The sequence below is a fragment of the Bufo gargarizans genome, chromosome 10, assembly GCF_014858855.1.
Source record: "Bufo gargarizans isolate SCDJY-AF-19 chromosome 10, ASM1485885v1, whole genome shotgun sequence".
Classification (NCBI taxonomy): Eukaryota; Metazoa; Chordata; class Amphibia; order Anura; family Bufonidae; genus Bufo; species Bufo gargarizans.
This window is the reverse complement of record NC_058089.1, coordinates 57,561,233-57,581,195: the sequence shown is the minus strand read 5'-3', so window position 1 is coordinate 57,581,195 and position 19,963 is coordinate 57,561,233. Positions and strand designations below refer to the sequence as shown.

At 39.0% G+C, this 19,963-nt stretch overlaps 1 protein-coding gene across 1 annotated transcript in view; it reads left to right on the top strand.

Moving 5' to 3' along the window:
- LUZP2 (leucine zipper protein 2) overlaps positions 1-19,963 on the top strand; it is a 586,300-nt gene that overhangs the window by 347,983 nt on the left and 218,354 nt on the right. The window contains exon 5 of the mRNA XM_044269274.1: positions 5,353-5,415. Within this exon, the coding sequence (XP_044125209.1) occupies positions 5,353-5,415 (63 nt within the window). The remainder of the gene's footprint in view (positions 1-5,352; positions 5,416-19,963) is intronic.

Genomic DNA, 19,963 nt, shown 5'->3' with positions numbered 1-19,963 from the left:
CACATTTCTTTGTAAGTAGCTGGTGCAATGACAGGGATCGGCGATTGCGCTGCTGACATCATTGTACCCCTCAGATGCTGCATGTACAAATGCAGCATCTTAGGGGTGCAGCATCCCATGTAAATAACAGTGTAAAACAAAAAAAATCATACCTACTTGGTCCATTTGCTTACGACAGGCCGGCCACCGACATCTTGTTTGAAGATCTGATGACATCATCATGTCGGCCAGTGTGGTGACACCATACGTCACCGCACATAGGATTTCGTGCGAGATCTTCAAGATGGAGGATGCCAGCCAGTCACGAGCAAATGGGTCATGGTAATCAGGTAAGTATGTTTTTTTTGTTTTTTTTTTACACAATTTCAGGTTAAATTAATTCACTAGCACGAAGCATGAGGAAATTCGGCTTTATGACAAATCTAATTTATTCTGAAATTCGGATCAAAGGGTCCACTTTATCGATTCGCTCAACACTACAGAAGAACATTGCACTGTTTTAGAAACCAAAAGATAGATTTTTGTTTCAGATAAACTTTTATGTTTCCACATTTATTTTGAGCCTAAACGCTAAACATCTTTATTAGGCTATCTACACTTTTTCATTTAATGCATCTAGAATAAAACATTAATCAAATAATTTTGATATTGTATAGTTTTCACTAGACATGAACGAATTGATTGGTATGAATAGTTTAGTTCATCAAAGAAGTAACAGCAGCACTACCAGTTGAATTACTTCAGCCGTTGATATACAAATTCCATTTGGCGGTGGTGAAAGCAGTGTTAGGTCCCAGCCTGCAGGCTCCCGTAAGTATTATAATAAAGATTACTGCATCATTTTTTGTCTTCTTTCAGTGATTATTCAAGTATTTGTAGTTGAAATGTTGTATGGCTTGGTGAATAAACTTGAATAATCACTGATAGAAGACCTAGAGTGCTGAAGTAATCTTTATTATAATAGGTTTTTCTTAAGATATTACTTTGAACTGGAAGAAAAATAAGGCAGATGTTATGTAAAATTTGCATATACAAAGATTCTATTTTAGGCAGCATTCTAGAGTAGAACAGGCATCGGACCTCAGGAGGAACCAGTATGGTCGACCAAACAGTTTGACAACCAACTGATATCTACGGTGGCTATTGCCATCTGCTACTCAGCTGGATACTTCTTATCTCTTTGAGACTAAGTGTCTCTTAAATATGTGATTATATGGAGCAACCACCTCCCTCCGTTTTGGTCGCTGTATTGAACTGGCTCTGTCCTCCTTCTTTTATCAAGTGATGGTCCTTTTACTACTATGATGGATACATAATGGACACCGATTCATAAATATTGGTGGTCTTCACCCTATTTACGGATATTGCTTTATAGCATGGGTATACGTTATCCATGATATCAACTATTTGATCTTACCTACCCCCTGAAGATCCCACACCGTGGGGGAAATGCGTTGGGGTTCTCTCTGTATCTATTGTACTTTATGTTTGGGGTGTGTCATATACCTTGATGTACTTTGTACCTTTGACTAGCACCTGCGTCAATAGGGCTGTATACAAAGTCCATCCATTTACCCTATGTTTATAGGTTTGTGTATGTTTTGTGTATTGTGTATATCCTGTCATCTACCAATAGGCGATTGTCCTACCCTCCATCACTATCCTGGTAGTAGGGTTGTATTTGGAATTTTTAGTCCAGGTTCGAGGACAGGGAGTCCCCACCATCAGGGGCCGTCCCTCGGCTGAGCATGAGACTAGGGTGAGACCATAGGGATAGCTTCCCCACCCACCAGTAATTAGCAATGCCTTTGGTAAATTCACTCTAGTAATATGTGTTCTGTTTGTCATATTTTTAAGTTTATAATTAAAGTATATCATTTTAGAGGGTTACTACTACTGCTGGAATTAGAACAGTCATGGGGCTATAATTTCCCATAATTTGGAACAAAATGTTGAGATTAGTGTTGATCGAGCACCAAAGTGCTCGGGTGTTTGAGTGCTCGGATCAAACACGTCGGGATTAGTGTTGATTGAGCACCAAAGTGCTCGGGGGCTCTGGCTGAACACATCGGGATGCTCGGGTGCTCTACAAAGCACCCGATTATAATGGAAGTCAAAGGGAGAACCCGAGCAGTAAACCAGGCACCCCCTGCCCTGTAGAGGGGAGGGTGCCTGGTTCATAGGAAAAGGTCAGAAATTAATGGAAACACCACCGAAATGGTTCGGGAACAGCATGGGGATGATGTCTGGATGCATCTTGGACTCCCAGGTCGCTGCTGGGAACGATGTTGTCCGAGTAGTACGCCACTTTCACAGACTGACAATAATACGCACAAAACCAAAGATAAAATCAATTTTAGAGGAAAAATTGTTAGGAAACATTCTTTCCTGTATATTTACTTGAATATAAAGTGCAAGTGCGGCCAAAAATTACAAGCAAGAGGCAATGCAATGCAACCTGTATATCACATAAAGGAGGGCCTCATTCACATTGTGGTACAATTGTTCATGTAGTGGGAATCCAACATTTATAAAGCCTATGCACTAAGTGAAAGGGCTGGCAAAAATTACAAGGAAACAGCACTCCAATACACCCTTTGTTACATATAAAGGAGGGCATGATACACACCCTTGAACAATTCTGATTGATGGCCTGCTGGTAACCCTCTAAAGCATTTGGAGCAAGGGCCTGCTGAGATGACCCTTTAAAACATTATGGGTGAGGGTCTGCTGCTGAGCTGACCATCTTAAAATTATAGTTGAGGGCCTGATGCTGAGCTGACCCTCTAAAACATTATGGTTAAGGGCCTGCTGCTGAGCTGACCATTTAAAAAAATATGGGAGAGTGTCTCCTGCTTAGCTGACCATTGAAAAAATTTACAATGTTTAAAGCAGGCTGGGTCGCCTGAATACTTCAGCTAGGAATAATTGAATAGGACTCCGCTTCTATTTTGTTGGTTTTCGGAACTGGGGCCATGATTAAGAGGGACGGCCGGGGGCATCCGTATAGAGGTGACATTTTTGTACCGGTACAAGACGAACCAAAGCAAAAACATTTGCCAAGAATGTTTTCATTAATCAAAAACGAAGGTCAGAGGTTCGAAGACGATCAGATACCGTCGTAGTTCCGACCATAAACCATGCCGACCAGCGATCTGTTGGCTTTATTCTCATGACCCGCTGAGCAGCTTCCGGGAAACCAAAGTCCTTGGGTTCTGGGGGCAGTATGGTTGCAAAGCTAAAACTTAAAGGAATTGACGGAAGAGCTCCACCAGGAGTGAAGCCTGCTGCTTAAATTGACTCAACACGGGAAACCTCACCCGGCCTGGACACGAAAAGGACTGACAGATTGATAGCTCTCGATTCTGTGGGTGGTGGTGCATGGACATTCAAAGTTGGTGGAGCGATTTGTCTGGTTAAATCTGATAGGGAGAGGCCGCACTGGCCACCAATGAAATTTATACAGTAGAGGGAGGGGGGCCGCACTGGCCACCAATGAAATTAATACAGTAGAGGGAGGGGGGGCCGGGCCACACTGGCCACCAATGAATTTAAAACTGGGGAGGGAGGGGGTCTGGCCCCCTGCTGCCTGGCAGCAGATGATCTCTTACAGGGGCTATGATACGCACAATTAACCCCTCAGGTGCGGCACCTAAGGGGTTAATTGTGCGGATCACAGCCCCTGTAAGAGATCGGGTGCTGCCAGGCAGCAGGGGGCAGTCATGTACACAGTTCGTAGTATATTCTAACTTGAAGCGTCCCCATCACTATGGGAACGCCTCTGTGTTAAAATATACTGTCGGATCTGAGTTTTCACGAAGTGAAAACTCAGCTCTGAAAAATCTTTTATGCAGACGGATCTTCGGATCCATCTGTATGAAAGTAGCCTACGGACACGGATCCCTGACGCGGATGACAATCTTGTGTGCATCCGTGTTTTTTCACAGACCAATTGACTTGAATGGGTCCGTGAACCGTTGTCCGTCAAAAAAATAGAACAGGTCATATTTTTTTGACGGACAGGAAACACGGATCATGGACGTGGATGAACAACGGTGCATTTTCCGAGTTTTCAACTGACCCATTAAAAGTCAATGGGTCCGCAGAAAATCATGGAAAACGAAACAACGGACACGGATGCACACAACGGTCATGTGCATGAGGCCGAAGGCTGGGTTCAGACCTGAGCGTTTTACAGCGCGTTACTACGCGCTTTAAAACGCTCAACTGGCAAGAACCAATGATTCCCTATGGGAATGGTTCTCACGTGAGCATTTTACAGCGCGTACGATCGCGCTGTAAAACGCCCGACGCCCCAAGAAGTACAGGAGCTTCTTCGGGGCGTCTTGTCACACGTTCCCGCACATAGACTTCCGGGAACGCGCGACAATGGGCGTACGCATACTACTGGAGCCGCGTATGTGGGACGCCAGAGAATCGCGCATACACAGCGCTCAGGTCAGGACGCTCAGGTCTAAACCCAGGGTTAGGGAGAGTTCACATCTTTGTTTCACTTTCTGTTCTTTTGATCCACCAAAACAAAAGGAAAAGCAAAAAGGAGCCTATAAAAAAAAAATATGGATCCTGTTGCACATTTGCCATCTGTTTGAGCCATTTGAATCTGAGATCAATTTTTTAGACAGTAAAAAAAAGGTCCTGCATGAAAATCCCCCCCCCCCCCAAAAAAAAAAATAAAAAAAAAAATAAATGATCTCTGACGTAAATGTCTCAAATGGATGCCAAATGTGACACAGGGTCCCTTTTTTTTACAGGATCCTGTTTTGTTTTGTTTTCTCTCCAGTTCTTCTGACAGATCAGAAGAACAGAAAATTAAACAGAGATGCAAACTATCTCTTACTACATGGCGTAACACATACCTGCATGATCAGAATGCAAAAATATATTTATTAACCTACAGTAGATGTAGTTTCAAGTCTGTTACCCTGGAACATCTAATACTGCAAAAGAGATGTATTGTAAACAGAAATAATAGGAAATATATATTTTTTTAATTCTAGACATATTTTTAAGCAAAACAAAGCATTGCAAATTGTAAATAGCTTTTACGATTTGTTTGCAAATGTAAATTTGTATTTCTAACATTTTCGTTCTGCCTTGAAAATGTTTTATTTTTTATTTTTTGTAATGCATGAGAGAGCTATTGGACTTTTAGCCATTTGTTGACCATTCTCTAGAGCTACGTTCCAGCGATTAAAAATATGGGCTGCAGGCTCAGATATTTTCATTTGGCTGTTTTCAACTTAAATACATTTTTATTTAAAAAGTTCTGTGCAATCGCTGAAGATCTGGTTTCAGATTTTCCATATTGACTGAATGTATATTTTTTTTCAGATAAATTTTCTAAAAACGGAAATGGAGCGTAAAAGTAAAATGATCAGGGATCTACAGAATGAGGTACAGTAAATACACCTTATACCAGAAAGGTTATTTTGTTTAATTTACTTATTATTGAGTAAATGTGATGTGACTTATTGCCTCTGGGAAGTGGTTAATGAATTACACAGCTACTTTATAGCTGTCTATTAACATATTTTATTGAAGAGACGCAGGCAAATGAAGGACAGGCGGTGCTGCAGGATACCATACTCAAATTGATCGCTGATAAATAATTTATTAGTTATGGAATAACACGTTTTGGAGACGGACTGTCCCCTTTGTCAGGTTCATAAAGATGTTGTTTACGAACCTGACAAAGGGGACAGTCTGTCCCCGAAAGGCGTTGTTCAACAACTAATAAAGTATTCATCATTGATCCATTTGTGTATGGTATCCTGAAGCACTGTCTGTCCTTCATTTCCCTGTGTGTCTTCAGTGTAACTTCAGGCCGAACCGAACCTGAACAGAAAGCCTGCAGTAGCGGTTTATACTGTTATCCTAGCCTGACATGGTGTTGCGCTGTGAGCTCAACATCCAAAGGTGAATGTCCCCTTGTCATTTAAATGTAGCATACTACAACTGTAACACATGATGCTCTTCTATTTATTTCTTTTAGGAACATATATGTTATGCCATAAAAAACAAATCCATAATTCAGCTATGCTCTCGAGGCCTTAGTGTTGAGCAAAGCGAGCTGCGGATCATAGATCCAAAGCCGCTTTGGTCAAAACTTAGTTCAAATGCTGTATGGAGATTCATCTCCATAAAGCATTCAAATGTATGGGCTCCAGTGAGGTGAAGTCAGTTACCAGTGAAGTCTCGCGGGACTTTGGTAAATAACTTTGGGATTTGATTCTTAAGCTTTAAAATAATTTTAAAACATGGATCCGTGTTTCGTCTTATACCGAGATGACTTTGGATCCATGTTTTAAAATGGTTTTAAAGTTTAAAAATCAAAACCCAAAGTGATTATACGAGACTTCGATGCTAACTCACTTTGCCTCGCTGGAGCACCCAGCATTAAAACTAAATTTGGAGTAAATCGACTTTATATGTGAAGCTCGATTTACTCAACACTATTTGTATACTTTAAATCCTTTAGTTGAAAATGATTGTGGAAATGCATAGCCCTGGGTTAGACAACACAGTGACTCGTTGATTAGCACAGTTGCCTTGTAGCAATGGGAATCCAAGGTCGCTTGGATTGAAGTTGCTTTCAGACAGTTGTACTGTTCAGGCAACCCATATTGGTCTAAGGTTGGTTTAATAGAACTGTGAGAGGTCAAGGTTAAGTGACTGCAATATGGATAAAAAATGTGGCTGAAATTGGCCTGAGGATGCCAAGTTTGCATGTTCACCTCTCATAGATTACTTTGGTCAAAATGAATTTGACCCTAATTGGCCTAAAACAACAAAATCAAATTCTGAGTCCCCATTGGAAACATTGATGTTATGGTAATCTCATTACTGTGCTGAGAAATGTGTGGAACATTTTTGTATGATGATTCAACTGTAAATATTTAAACCAATCTATACAGGATATGGTACAAAAAGATCTATTTTAACACAATTTTTAATATATAAAAGAAAAAACAATACATTACTTAATTGAGAACTGATCCTATGATCAGGAATCAATAAATAATATATGACCATTTTAGAAATTTTAGCCACTTGCCTGACTTTTAACAGTACATGTATAGTGGAAGTTGGGTCTTTAAACATGGCACTGTGGCTTCCAGGTTTCTATTGTTTTAAACAGTGGACACTCTGAGCTAATGTCATTGATTGGCAAGAACGCCAACCACAGATATTTAACCATTCGGATGCAATCAATTATGACCACAGCATCTGAGCAGCGCTCGAGCTGCCTAAACAGACAGGGCTCCATAGGAAAACAGGGATCTTCCATAGACTTCAATAGCAATTAATTTCAGTCTATGGAAGAAGCAATCTAACAATTGCAGGGAGACTTAAAGGTGTTTTCCAGGAGTTTTAAGTATCTGATGCCATTGTATAGTGGCTATATTTGGTATTGCACCTCAGCTCAGGCTGAGCTGCTCCTAGGCCATATGACCAATGAACATGATGTCACATGCCCTAGGGAAGGCTGAGAGAATGTCGCGGCACTACTATGAGTTCCACTGCCTTCTTAAACAGATGATCGGCAGAGGTCCCTGTTGTCAGACCCTCACCGATCATCAGTGTAAGACTCCCAGAAAAACCCTTTTATATAAGCATAAGTGAAGTAAAACAAGGTTTAAAAATAAAAAAAATCCTAAAATTCAAATCACCCCCTTTCTTCATAATAAAAATAAATCAACAGCAGGCCAATTTGCCTTTTTTCACCACTTCACCTACCAAGAAAAAGGTGAATAAAACCTGATCAAAAAGCCATAGACACTATAAAATAGTATCATTAAAAACTACAGACCACCCTGTAAAAAAATTAGCTCCATATACATAACTAAAAAGTTATTGGGGTCAGAATATGGTAATGCAAAGAAAAGATAAATTTTTTGCAAAGTTTTTATTTTTTTAAAGCATAAAAATTCAAGAAAAACTACACAAAAATGTGGTAAGGTTTTAATCATACTAACACAGAGGATGAAAGTAACAGGCCAGTTTTACTGCATAGGGAATACAGTTAAAATGAATTCCATAAAACTGTGGCGGAATTGCTTTCTTTTTTTCAAATTCTACCCCATTTTGGATTTTTTTTTACCAGCTTCATACTACATTGTATGTAATATTAAATAGTCACATAAGAAAGAGTAAGGATGAGTTCACATCAGCGTTATAAATTACGTTATTGCTTTCCATTATACTAATTCAAAATGGAAACCTTTAGAGGCATTTCGTTTTGATCTGTCATAATAGAGGTCTATGGGCAAGCATAACGGTTCCATCTGGTTTCCATTATGCAGGACGGAAAAGAAAGTCCTGCAAAGATCAAGTCCTATGTGAATGGGAAAATAAAAAAGTTATAGCTCCAGGAAGACAGTGAGAAAAAAACTAACAAAAATGCAAAAACTGAAAATTGCATTGTCTTGCAGAAGTTATGCAATAAAAAAAAGAAGGTACAAAACAAAGTGAATAAATAATAGGCATGAATAAAATGCCTTGCCAAGGATACTATAGCTGACAAACAACCTCAGCGAAGTCTCACTGACATCTGGAAACATAATTTGCTTGGCATCATTTGAACTTCCTTTTTTGCATAATGATAAATGGCATTTCTAATACCATTTTAAGGTTTAATAAAAGGTCTCTTGGCATGTTAAACCGTTCTACAAAGCCCCCAAATACTTTTTTCCTAATTTTATAGCTTCCCTAAGAATTACATTATCACTGCCTTGCATTTGCTTCCTGTTTACGAGCAATTTTTGGGATTTGCCTTTCCTGTTCTCTTGGCCTTGCTGCATACTGGGATATAACAGGTGGCAAGCATGTGAAATGGCAAAAGGGACTGGAAAAAAAAAGAGAGGATTATTTCTGTTGAATTTCTGCAATTGACATCACGTGACCAGGTACATTACAAAGTCTTCTTTTGCCAGGTCTAAGGCAAAGAACAATTCATCGTTCATCCTGAAAAAACCCTACAATGATGGATTAGTTCTATTACTTATAGTTTTTCTAGTATATGTTATAGTTTTTCTAAGTCAGTGCTATATGGCAGTTTATAGTAGATTTCAGAAAAACTGGGTCTCTCTACTCAATCTTTAAACAGAAGAAAAAGAGTCTTGTAAATTAAACTATGGCTTAAAAAGTTCTTCCTTATCCAATCTTTCTTCTTCTTGAAGATGATCTCTTCCCATTTGTCCTCGAAGGTCATATGTGCATTAAAGTGGGGTTCGTTCACGTTCCAACAGCTTTCACTTTAGTGGTTCAAGCTTTCCACGACAGTGGAAATGAATAGCTAGATATGACTTTATTGTTCCAATGCTTCTAAAACAAACAAAGGTTAACAAGTTTGCAAAAGATATTTGATTAGACAAATAAATCTACCATTTTGTATATACAGCTTCTATGCATAACTATGTTTGTAGCCAGCCACATGTTTTCCCACTCCCCATTCACCATCTTCTACTGTCTCTATGTTAGTAAGAAGCTGGAATAGTCCACAAGTGGTACAGTAAGGTCCATTTAATAGTTTAATAATGAAATTCACAGTCTAATTTAACTAAAAGGGATCCAAAATTACATAATTTTAGGATTAGCAAAATACAAAACATAAAATCAAAATTCAAAGGTATATTTTTGAAAGCATATTATACTTATTTTACACCTCAGCTGAGAAGTCTTTATAAAAAAAAAGTATCTACAAGGATATTACTTATTACAATCATATTTCTATAGATTAGATTAGATAAGATTAATCCCTTTTGTGGTCAGCAAAACATAACAGGTTTAGTGTAATTAATTCCAAGGTGCTGTATACCTACTTAATGGCTGTCCATGTAACAAACAACCAATCTTAGAGTGTCTATGTGTTATTTCACATAGATAAAGGCTGGGTCCCAAGCTCCTCTTTGTTGTCACCCTAATAGGGTGTGTCGACACTGGTTTTCCTGTTTAAGGGAAACTGCCTCTAAAATAATAGTGAACTGGTGTGTGGATAATAATTCCCTGCAATTTTTAAGCAATAATTGAATTACTATATAATTCAATGTAATAAGTTTAACAATTTTACGTTTTATAAAATAATAACTAGAGATAAGAAAAAAAATTCTATTCTATTCTATTCTATTAAAACTTTTTATAAGTCAGATGTTACAGATAAGAAGGCATCTGCTACATAAAAGAGATAATTTTTGGACCTTTTGGAACACTTTTGATTTGGGTCAAATTTAATTAGACCTGAATTAAATCTGACGGCTGAATGAATTTCCAGAAAATGTTTAATTGTTATATAACCCGTTGTAGTGCTGTGAGAATGTGACAGTTCTCCTTTAAATGGTTAAAAACAATTGGGTTAAATTTTAAAATTTTAAAATCAATTTGCTCATCTCTACTGATGTGTGCATTAATCCCCTTCAATTGTACACAGAAAAAGTTTTAAAATGATAGTTATTATCAGGGACAGTATTGCAGATTCAGAAGATATATTTAGTGAGATAGATTGAATTACTTGATAGAAAGACAAGTTTTAGCACTAGGGACAGGATAGGATGAGCTAGTTTATTCTGTATTACAGAGTTTAAGCGTTCACGACGGCACTGCAGATCAGTTTTTAAAAAGTCAATAGTGTTGCATTATGTGTAGGATAAAGCCTAATTAATTGATTTTTTTTTTAAAAAGGACAAAACTACTGGCATATTATATTGTAAGCATCATATTTGTGCTGGACACTGTATGATTCCACTTTTTACCCAAGAAAACTGTTGCAAATTTTCTACAGTTAATAAGTGTACTTTACTGTGTCACAACTAAGTGTTTTTTACTGTGTTGCAACTAGGTATATTTTGACCATAGCGGTTGTCAAATTGTTACTTCCCCCCCACCCCCCAAAAAAAAACTAGTGCAAATTTTCTACAGTTAATACATGTACAATAAGAGTATTTTGATCATTTTTGGACTCCTGATACAGAATAAGCAACAGTTTTTTCCAATACTTCTATGTATGTATAAACAACAGTAAGCATCTGGCCCAATAAGGCACAATTTTGTGAACTTTGCTAATGATGTCTTTGCATTAAATAGCTTGAAAGGGGAGAGAGATAGAGAGAGAAATAAAAAATATATATATAAGAAAAAAGATTAAAAATATGAGCCCATGGAGACTTCAGAGTGTCACACACACAATTTTAGACCAGTTGGGCAGTTTTGATTTTGGTCAAATTAGCTTGTATTATAGCAAACCTTCTAACTGATTCATTAGAATTGGACCCACATGAACCTCAAGAAATTCATTAATGTCTGTTATTATCAAGATTTTACAGATACACAGTTGCATTATTATTATTAATATTATTATTATTAGTAGTAGTTGTAGTAGTAGTATTTAATTCTAAGTGGTAAATGTCATTTTCCAAAATTTGCTAAATATCTATGGGATTGATGGCTTTGTTTATTTATTACTTCATTTGTACTTCTAGACAATTTTCAGCATATCTCATTACATGAGTAACTCCCACTCAAATCCACACAGGAAAATAATGAAGTAAAAAGGGTTCACATATGGTTTATTGTAATTATTTATAATATCATTATTATTTTATTATTCATGGGGATATATAGCATGCATCCACATGTATAAGCTGTTATGCAATATTGCCATTCCATATATGCAAAAGTTATGGAAGTTTTTAAAATTTTCGAATATTTTAGGTTATGGTTTGCATCATAATGGCATGAGAGAGAGAGGGAGATAGAGAGAGAGAGAGAGGGGGGGGGGGGGGGAGACAATGTCCATTTGTTTGTCCTATTGTCCTTCTTTTCTGTTAGTCTACTTAGCCATCTCATGTACTTTCATGAATCACTCTTTAGAACTTTTCTAATTCCACAACCTGAAATGTTCATTAATGATTCCATTTAGGGAACATGAATTCATCAACTTCACGTCTAGGCCCAATGACATTCAGGTCATTCATATCTAATATAATCTCAGAGTCATGGCTTTAATATTGAAGAAGCATATTTTGCAATGATTTACATTTTTGCAATCAATCCTTATAAATCAATGTAAACCTAATACTCATAAATGTCAGATTTGGTTTACAATTCAATTTCAGCCAGTTCACTGGAGGAGTTTACTTTTCATTTTAGTCAAGAGCGAGCTCTAGAAAGCTTAACATATGATTATATATTTATGCTCAGAATCCAACAGTCTCCTCATGATCTAATTTACAAGTCCAATTTATGTCCAATTGATCTCATTCAAATTAATTATGGTAACTTACATGTCTATCTATTGATCTATTGGTGAAATTTTTTGAGAAATTTGGAGAGAAGTCTTTAAATGTGGAGCCCAGTCATTAGATTTACTGTCACCACAAGTAGCACTCTACACTTTTCTATCCTGCAAACCTGAGACTAGCAAAAAAGTACATAGTAACAAAGTTTCTAAGACTAAAAAACATGTATGTAAAGATGAAGCAAATTGATTCAACCAATTTGAATTGTGTTCTACATTTCTTTTGATTCATTTCAAGGTCACAAGAGTCACAAGAGGTCTTAAGGGACAAGAGTACTGAACACTTCAAGAGAAAATTGCCCTGTTTAGCTGATTGGCATAGGGTGTTCTTTTTCATTAGGTAGACTAACAAATATGCATGCTGAGTACGGTAGTCAATTCAACACTGCTTTGCCTTATATGCAAAATTTAGCATCTGCTGGCATCCCTTTTTTGTGGAAGGCAAGCTAATTTGCATACTATTGGGTTTCTGTTAAAGATATTCAAATTAGATTTCCTTCTAAAAATGAAAGAACGCCGAGCCAGCAGACCTAATATACTAAATTTTGTACATACATTTTCAAAAAAATGCGGAGCAGCATTGGCTGGACTGTAATACTCCTTATGCATACTTGTTGGTCTCCCTAATGAGAAAGGACACCCTCAGGAGTACCTCCAAAGCCACTTAGCTAACCAGGATATTTTATTTTTAAGACTCCTAGTACTCTTGTTCTTTTATGAAAATAAATGTAATACTGTGACACTCAGTACTATTATCCTTTTGGAAGAATAGTTGGGTTGCATGTCTCACTTCCAGTGGAGTATTATCTCTCTCTCTCTCTCTCTCTCTCTCTTAACTCATATATGTTTTCTGAACTTTTTGAGTAAAAATATGATCTTAGGAGACCAGAGACTGCCATATACTACGTTTCAGAGCATTTGATTTGGGTCTAATACATTTTTTTTTACACATTTGCCAATTTAAAGAAGTTTGCTCATCTTTAACATATGTCCATCAAGTGAAGTCTATTATTCTGCAAATGCTGATGATGAAGAAGAAAGTAATAAATACATAAATAAATAAATGAGGTAGAAGCCAATTTTCCTCTTGTATTACAGTCACCTGAGGCAACAGTTTTACATATGCATCATGTGTATAGGTTAAATGGGGGGGGACTGATGTGTACACTTTCCTAAAAAGTAGCCAGGAACAGGGAGAGGAGTTGCATGGGCAGCTCCCGACCAGGTTCTACATTTCTGGCTTGGCGTAATAGCCAGGTCTCTCCCTGTTTGTGTACAGGGAGAGACCTGTCCATCTAGTTGAGCCACCGACAATTTGGAAATTCAGTAGTGGTGAAAAGTGATACAGGCAAAAAACATATCACCATGTGGATGATATTGCAACATTGGCATGAAACTGCTGAAGTTTTTTAATTTATTGCTAAAAAAAACTGTTAAAACAGTTATTTCCTTGCAAAATAATGCAGTCAATTAACAATCATGCTGTTCTTGACTTCGTTGTGACCCTGTCATTGCTGCCTGTGTGGCAATGCCCTCAGCACATTGGTACACATTATGCTATACAAAAATATATCATATGTAAATATTCATAGAGACCTTCCAGCCCAAGACATATCCCCACCTCCGCCCTTAGATAGACAAGTGCCAATTATATAGACGCTGTCTATCCAAAGCATTGAGAGGGTTGACATGTCTTAAACATTTCTACACTGTTCATTGACGAGAAAGCCTGCAATGGTGGTGGCCATCTTGGAAGAAATACAGCATGATCGTGAGTGGAAATACAGAGACAGCATGAGAGGATCAGAGGGCACCAAGTCTGACTATACATATGTCATATATATTTAAAGTTTAGGCTTGGACTGGATGGTCACTTTAAGAGCTTTACTGCAGTAGAATTTATTTAAACTCTCCCAAAGGTCTAGTTCACATTTCAGTGTTTTAGTCAGTGATTTTAATCATTGACTGTGTGAGCCAAAACCAGATGTATGTCAAACACACAAAAACAGTTGCAAATTTTTCCATTATACCTTATTTCTGTATAAGTCCACTCCTGATTTTAGATCACAATCACTGATGCAAACCACTGACCAAATTACTAAATTGTGAACTAGGCCTAAATCTACCAGATTCCTTTGTGAACTTTGGAATTCATTAATTTTTTAATATAAAAATAAGATTACTGTATATTTTGCTTTAAAAGACGCACAACATCCCCCCCCCGGGAAATTGCAGTGCACATTATAAAGCGAATGGTGCAATTTTTTCTTGGCTGACACTGATACATCGCCGGCCGCTATGCTGCACAGCGTGGCCTGCGATGTATCAGTTACAGTAAGCGGGGTGGGAGTAGAGGCTATAGGCCGGCAGTCACACTCGCGGCTGGGCCCGGTGCAGTCACTGTACTCTATTACACCAGGCCCCGCTCACAGTAGTCTTTATATGTAAGGTCTATTTAATGCTCAAGCAGTGGCTCCCTCTTGGTTAAACTACCGTAATCGTGTGTAGAAGTACTCACTAGCTCACTCAAAGCAGTGGTCAGGCCAGCAGCGTAACATCCCTCACTCAGTCATGCCCCTCCAATTTGATTAATGAAGCTGGCAGGAGCGTGACTGACTTTAGTGACCGCTGCTTTGAGTGAGCTAGTGAGTACTACTACAGACAGTTACGGTAGTTTAACAAAGATGGAGCCACTGCTTGAGCATTAAATAAATAAACTCTATATATAACGACTGTTGTGAGTGGGGCCTGGTGTAATGGGGTCACTATTAACACAGGGAGAGGAGGGGACACATTAATAATGTAATACTGTGTCACATAGGGCCATGAGGGGGACCAGCATATGATGCTTTATGTGTGTAATCCACAGATACCCCCATAACAGTGTCATCCACACATCCCCCCATAACAGTGTCATCCACACATCCCCCATAGCAGTGTATCATCCACACATCCCCCATAGCAGTGTATCATCCACACATCGCCCATAACAGTGCATCATCCACATATATCCCCCATAACAGTGCGTCATCCACAGATATTCCCCATAACAGTGCGCCATCCACAGATATTCCCCATAACAGTGCGTCATCCACAGATATCCCCATATCAGTGTGCCACCCACAGATATCCCCATATCAGTGTGCGACCCACAGATCCCAATAACAGTGTCATCCACAGATCCCCCATAACAGTTCGTCATCCACAGATCCCCCATAACAGTGAGTAATCCACAGATCCCCCATAACAGTGCGTCATCCACAGATCCCCCATAAAAGTGTGTCATCCACATATCCCCCATAACAATACATCAGCCACAGATCCCTCCATAACAGTTTCATCCACAGACCACCTATTAGTTCAAAACCCACCAAAAGCACACCTTTTGGCTAAAAAAATATATATATTCTTATTTTCCTCCTCAAAAACCTAGATGCGTCTTATCATCAGGTGCGTCTTACAAAGCGAAAAATACAGTAGTTACAATTTATGGACTATGAAAAATTCCTAGCAAAATCTGATAAAGAAATGTATGGTTTTCAGACCCTAGAGACCACTTTGCTACTATGAGTCAGCAGACACAATAAAAAAAGGAGCATCTCCCTTTGTACACCATGAATTTTACATTACTCGACATCAATGCCTTTGGCATTGCTCATGTTTATGACTTGTATAGCATCTGACCTAGCATTACATAAGTTTATCAGCACTTGTGTAGTTGAGGGAGAACACATTGCACCGAGGTAGTAAAGTGATAGTTTATGAAGTTATAGCATTTGCACACGGCTGAATATTGTGCATGGCATGAAATGTTTGTACAGTAACTTGGTTTTGCTCAGGGACAATGGAAGAAGAGATTCTATATTCTTTGTAAGGAATGCTCAATGGCATTTTAGAGTACATTTCATAGACTGAGGCTTAGCAGATCATATATTTCATTTAATAGACTACTGGTTTTCAATTCAGACTGCCGTCATGGGTCATTGCTAGTGTTGTACGTGAATATTCTAATTGCAAATTTTTATCGTGAATAAGGGCACTTTGAGAATTCGCGAATATCTAGAATATGGTGCTATATCTTCGTAATCGCGAATATTCTATATTTTTTTCATCAGTACCCATAATCCCTCACTGCTTCTTGCAGTGCATTGTGGGTCAATGAGAAAGCTGCCATATCTTAGACTTTAGGATTAGTGTTGATTTCGAATTTTCGTACATCTCTAATTTTCGTATTACAAATCTTTAGCGCAAATTTTTCCGATTACCGATTTTTGCCATCAAGAAAATAATGACGAGATCATGAATTCACAAATATATGACAAATATTCACCCAAATATTGCAAAATATCGCAAATTCAAATATTGCCCCTGCTGCTCATCACTGGTCATTGCCTACAGCAATCAGCTTCTGTTCATTAGATTATATATGTATGGCACAGAATAGTCAACAAAAAGGGAATTTATTAAGACCAGTGTTTAATACGTTCCTGTGCTTTGCCCACCTGCTCCAACTTGCTCTCCTTTTCTTCCCAGTGGCCCAGATTCTGGGATACCTCTGTTCCCCACATAGGCAGTGGACTGCTTGCAAGTTCAGCCTTTCTTGCTCTACTTCTTGGCTCACGAAGTGCAAGCACATGCACTCTCATTGTCACCCAGCCAATGGCTGGCCACTTTGGGGTGGCTTAGGCACCTCCTCCAATGGAAAGGTGCTGAGCAATAGGTTCTAGTTTGTTAGTTTCTTGCAAAGATTGTGTATTTTTTTTTTTTTTGCCTGTGTATTAAATTCTGCCTGTTTTCTGAATGTGACCATTGGCCTTACCTGACTTATGCCATACTTCCTTAATGACCCTGAGCTGCCTGCCCTCTGAGTGTTTATAGCATTGCACATACTCTGTCTGCCTGACCTTGGCCTGTCTCTGACTACAGTTTAGCCTGACCCCTTGGTGCTCTGCATTGGTGTCTCTTGACCCTCATAGGTCAGCTGTCAACCAGAGACTACTGCAGGAGGTAGTGGCCTGGTGGTTTCCCTGCAGCAAAGTCCAGATCCCTGTATAGGGGTTAAATGGTAAACACCAGAGAACTACCAGAATAATGTCATGAGTACATCCATGTCAATTATGCTCAGTTAACACAGTGGTTCCACACCCTCTGCATAACATTATGTCAGTCTAAATGTTGAAATAAGATATGTCAAATGTATTAAGAGGTTTATTTGGGGGCAGCCTGTGTGCCACAAACTGAAATGTGCAACAGCTGAGTGCGGGCTTAGATTTATGGTATAAATGAAAAAATGTTTGAAGTGAGTGGCCCTGCTAATCCCACACAAGAAATCACACATTTTTGTGCAAGTAGGACTTGCCCTAACCATAGTCAGAAGGAAATGTGCTTCTTGTTGGACACTACAGCCATCACTCAGAACAGAGGGAGAGGTTGTAATGCAGCTCCAAGCAGAGAGCACGTCACCATATTGGGAGTGGACCACCTTCAAGGCACTTGAAAAATCAGTGAGCAAATGAATAAAAAAAATTTCTTTTGCAGAGATGCTAATATGGCTTGTTTCACACTAGCGCTTTGAAATCTGACAGGCAGGCTCTCTCTCTCTCTGCATTCTGGATGTGCCAGAAGCTACTGCATCGCCGTTCAGCCCCATTTACTACAATGAGGACTGACAGAGATCCAGCTGCCACCCGGCAAATATGCAGAGAATCAGCCTGATAAAAAAACACTGCCGGTGGGTGTCAGGTAGCATCCGGCAGTGAAACAGCCAAAACAGCCTGCCAGAGATGGTAAACGCAAATGTGAAAGAGGCCTAATAAATTTGTTAAATAAATATTTGAAGTTCCTAAACTTCACTGAATAGCTTTTAATGTAAGATTTTAACTTTTCCAGTGTGCAATTTTCTTCAAGTCTATAGAAGAGCGACGTAATCAAAAACTCGATTCGGATGCTTCGCCAAAGTTCACGAAGAAATTCTATTTGTTCTGAATTACTTTGTCACGAATCACATTCCATTGTATAGCGGGAGCAATGAAGGGCGACGGCAATCACGCTGCTCCTGTCATTGAACCCCTCAGATGCTGCATTCAAATGCTGATTGCGGCATCTGACAGTCACATTTAGGCCTTTCTGGGGTTAAAAACAAAAAAGCACATACTCACCTCACCCATTTGCTCACAGAGATCTGTCGCAGCCATCTTGATTGAAGAAAACGCGCCAAATCTCGCGTGTAATGATGTGATAAGGTCACCATGTCATCACACTGGCTGGGCATGGTGATGTCATGATGTTACCGCGCCCTGGCCAATGCACAAGAGATGTTGGCGCGTTTTTTTTTTTTTATCAAGCTGGACGCAGAAGCCTCTCTGAATGGATATGGGGGGTATGTTTTCTTTTTTGTTTTTTTTTACAGCTATTTCAGGAAAAATGTATTTGTTACCAAGAAGCATGAGGAAATTTGGCTTCGTGGCAAATCAATGTTTTTCAGAAATTTGGATCAAAGTCAATTTGTTAACTTCGCTCCACACTAGTTATTATACAAGCACCTGGTACTGAATACCTTTGTAATTGCATGTAATTAAAAATATATTACAGCTACTGAATTATTCAGTGAAATCTATCTGTATAGCGCCACCTGCTGTTTGACTCTTTTTCTAATTTCTACTGTCCTGCTCACTGAGACCAAAGAGCATGCTCAGTTCCATCCTTCTATTGCCACCAGCTGCAGCAGAAAGGACACCCTCCTGAGAAACGATACATCCCCTAAAATAAATCTAGCAGAACAGAAATTAGGTATTAGGTTATGTATTTTAATTTTGTACACTACTCATGGGAAAACCCATGTACCAAAAATGTCTGATAGGTTCTTGTTCAACTTCCAGGACTCCACCTAGGGATGAACTTGGTTGTAGACCCTACAGGGCAACTTCCCAGTGGGCGGATGCCCAGTGGGCCTCCTGAACCCTCCTCATGTCCAGCCAGTGACAGTTTTTGGGGATGTATTTTGTGGCGCAATAGTGTATTGTTGGTGGTATTATTGGTCCCGACTACTGGTGTTCTCCCTGCCATCTGTCAATTTGGACCAGACTACAAAATGGGGCCACGTTTAGGTTTTGTTTTTTTCCAGGGCCACTTTAGGTTGTCAGTTTATCCCTGCTCCCACCTATCAAAAGAGGTTCTCCTTTTCCCACATTTGCACTCCACAAAGAAGTGGAGTCTATCATGCTGTGTCCTTCTCCTCTTCTTGTTCTCTTGAACATGGAATAGACATGTGATCAGCCAACCGGATGTCCGCACACAGGTGACCTCTCACCCAAAGGTCGTACACCCCTAGTCTAAATGGTCATGAAGGGCTCTGACTAATCCGATTCGGTGCAGCTCAGCAGGAATATGAGGTCACACGATTGACCAATCAGCTGTAAATTTCTTTACTCAAAATAAGCCTGGATCCCTACTCAATATGGGCAGTCATTTTCCTAAAATACTTAAACGTACAGTATTTCAGCACAATTTCAGCGTACGTTTCTGGAAAAAAAAACTCAGTCCCAAAGAACAGAATATTTTTATTATAGGATCCTGCAATGAACAATCAATCAACATAGAAAAGCACAGGTGCCCTTTAAATCAAATGTTATTCTACCACTGGGATCTTGC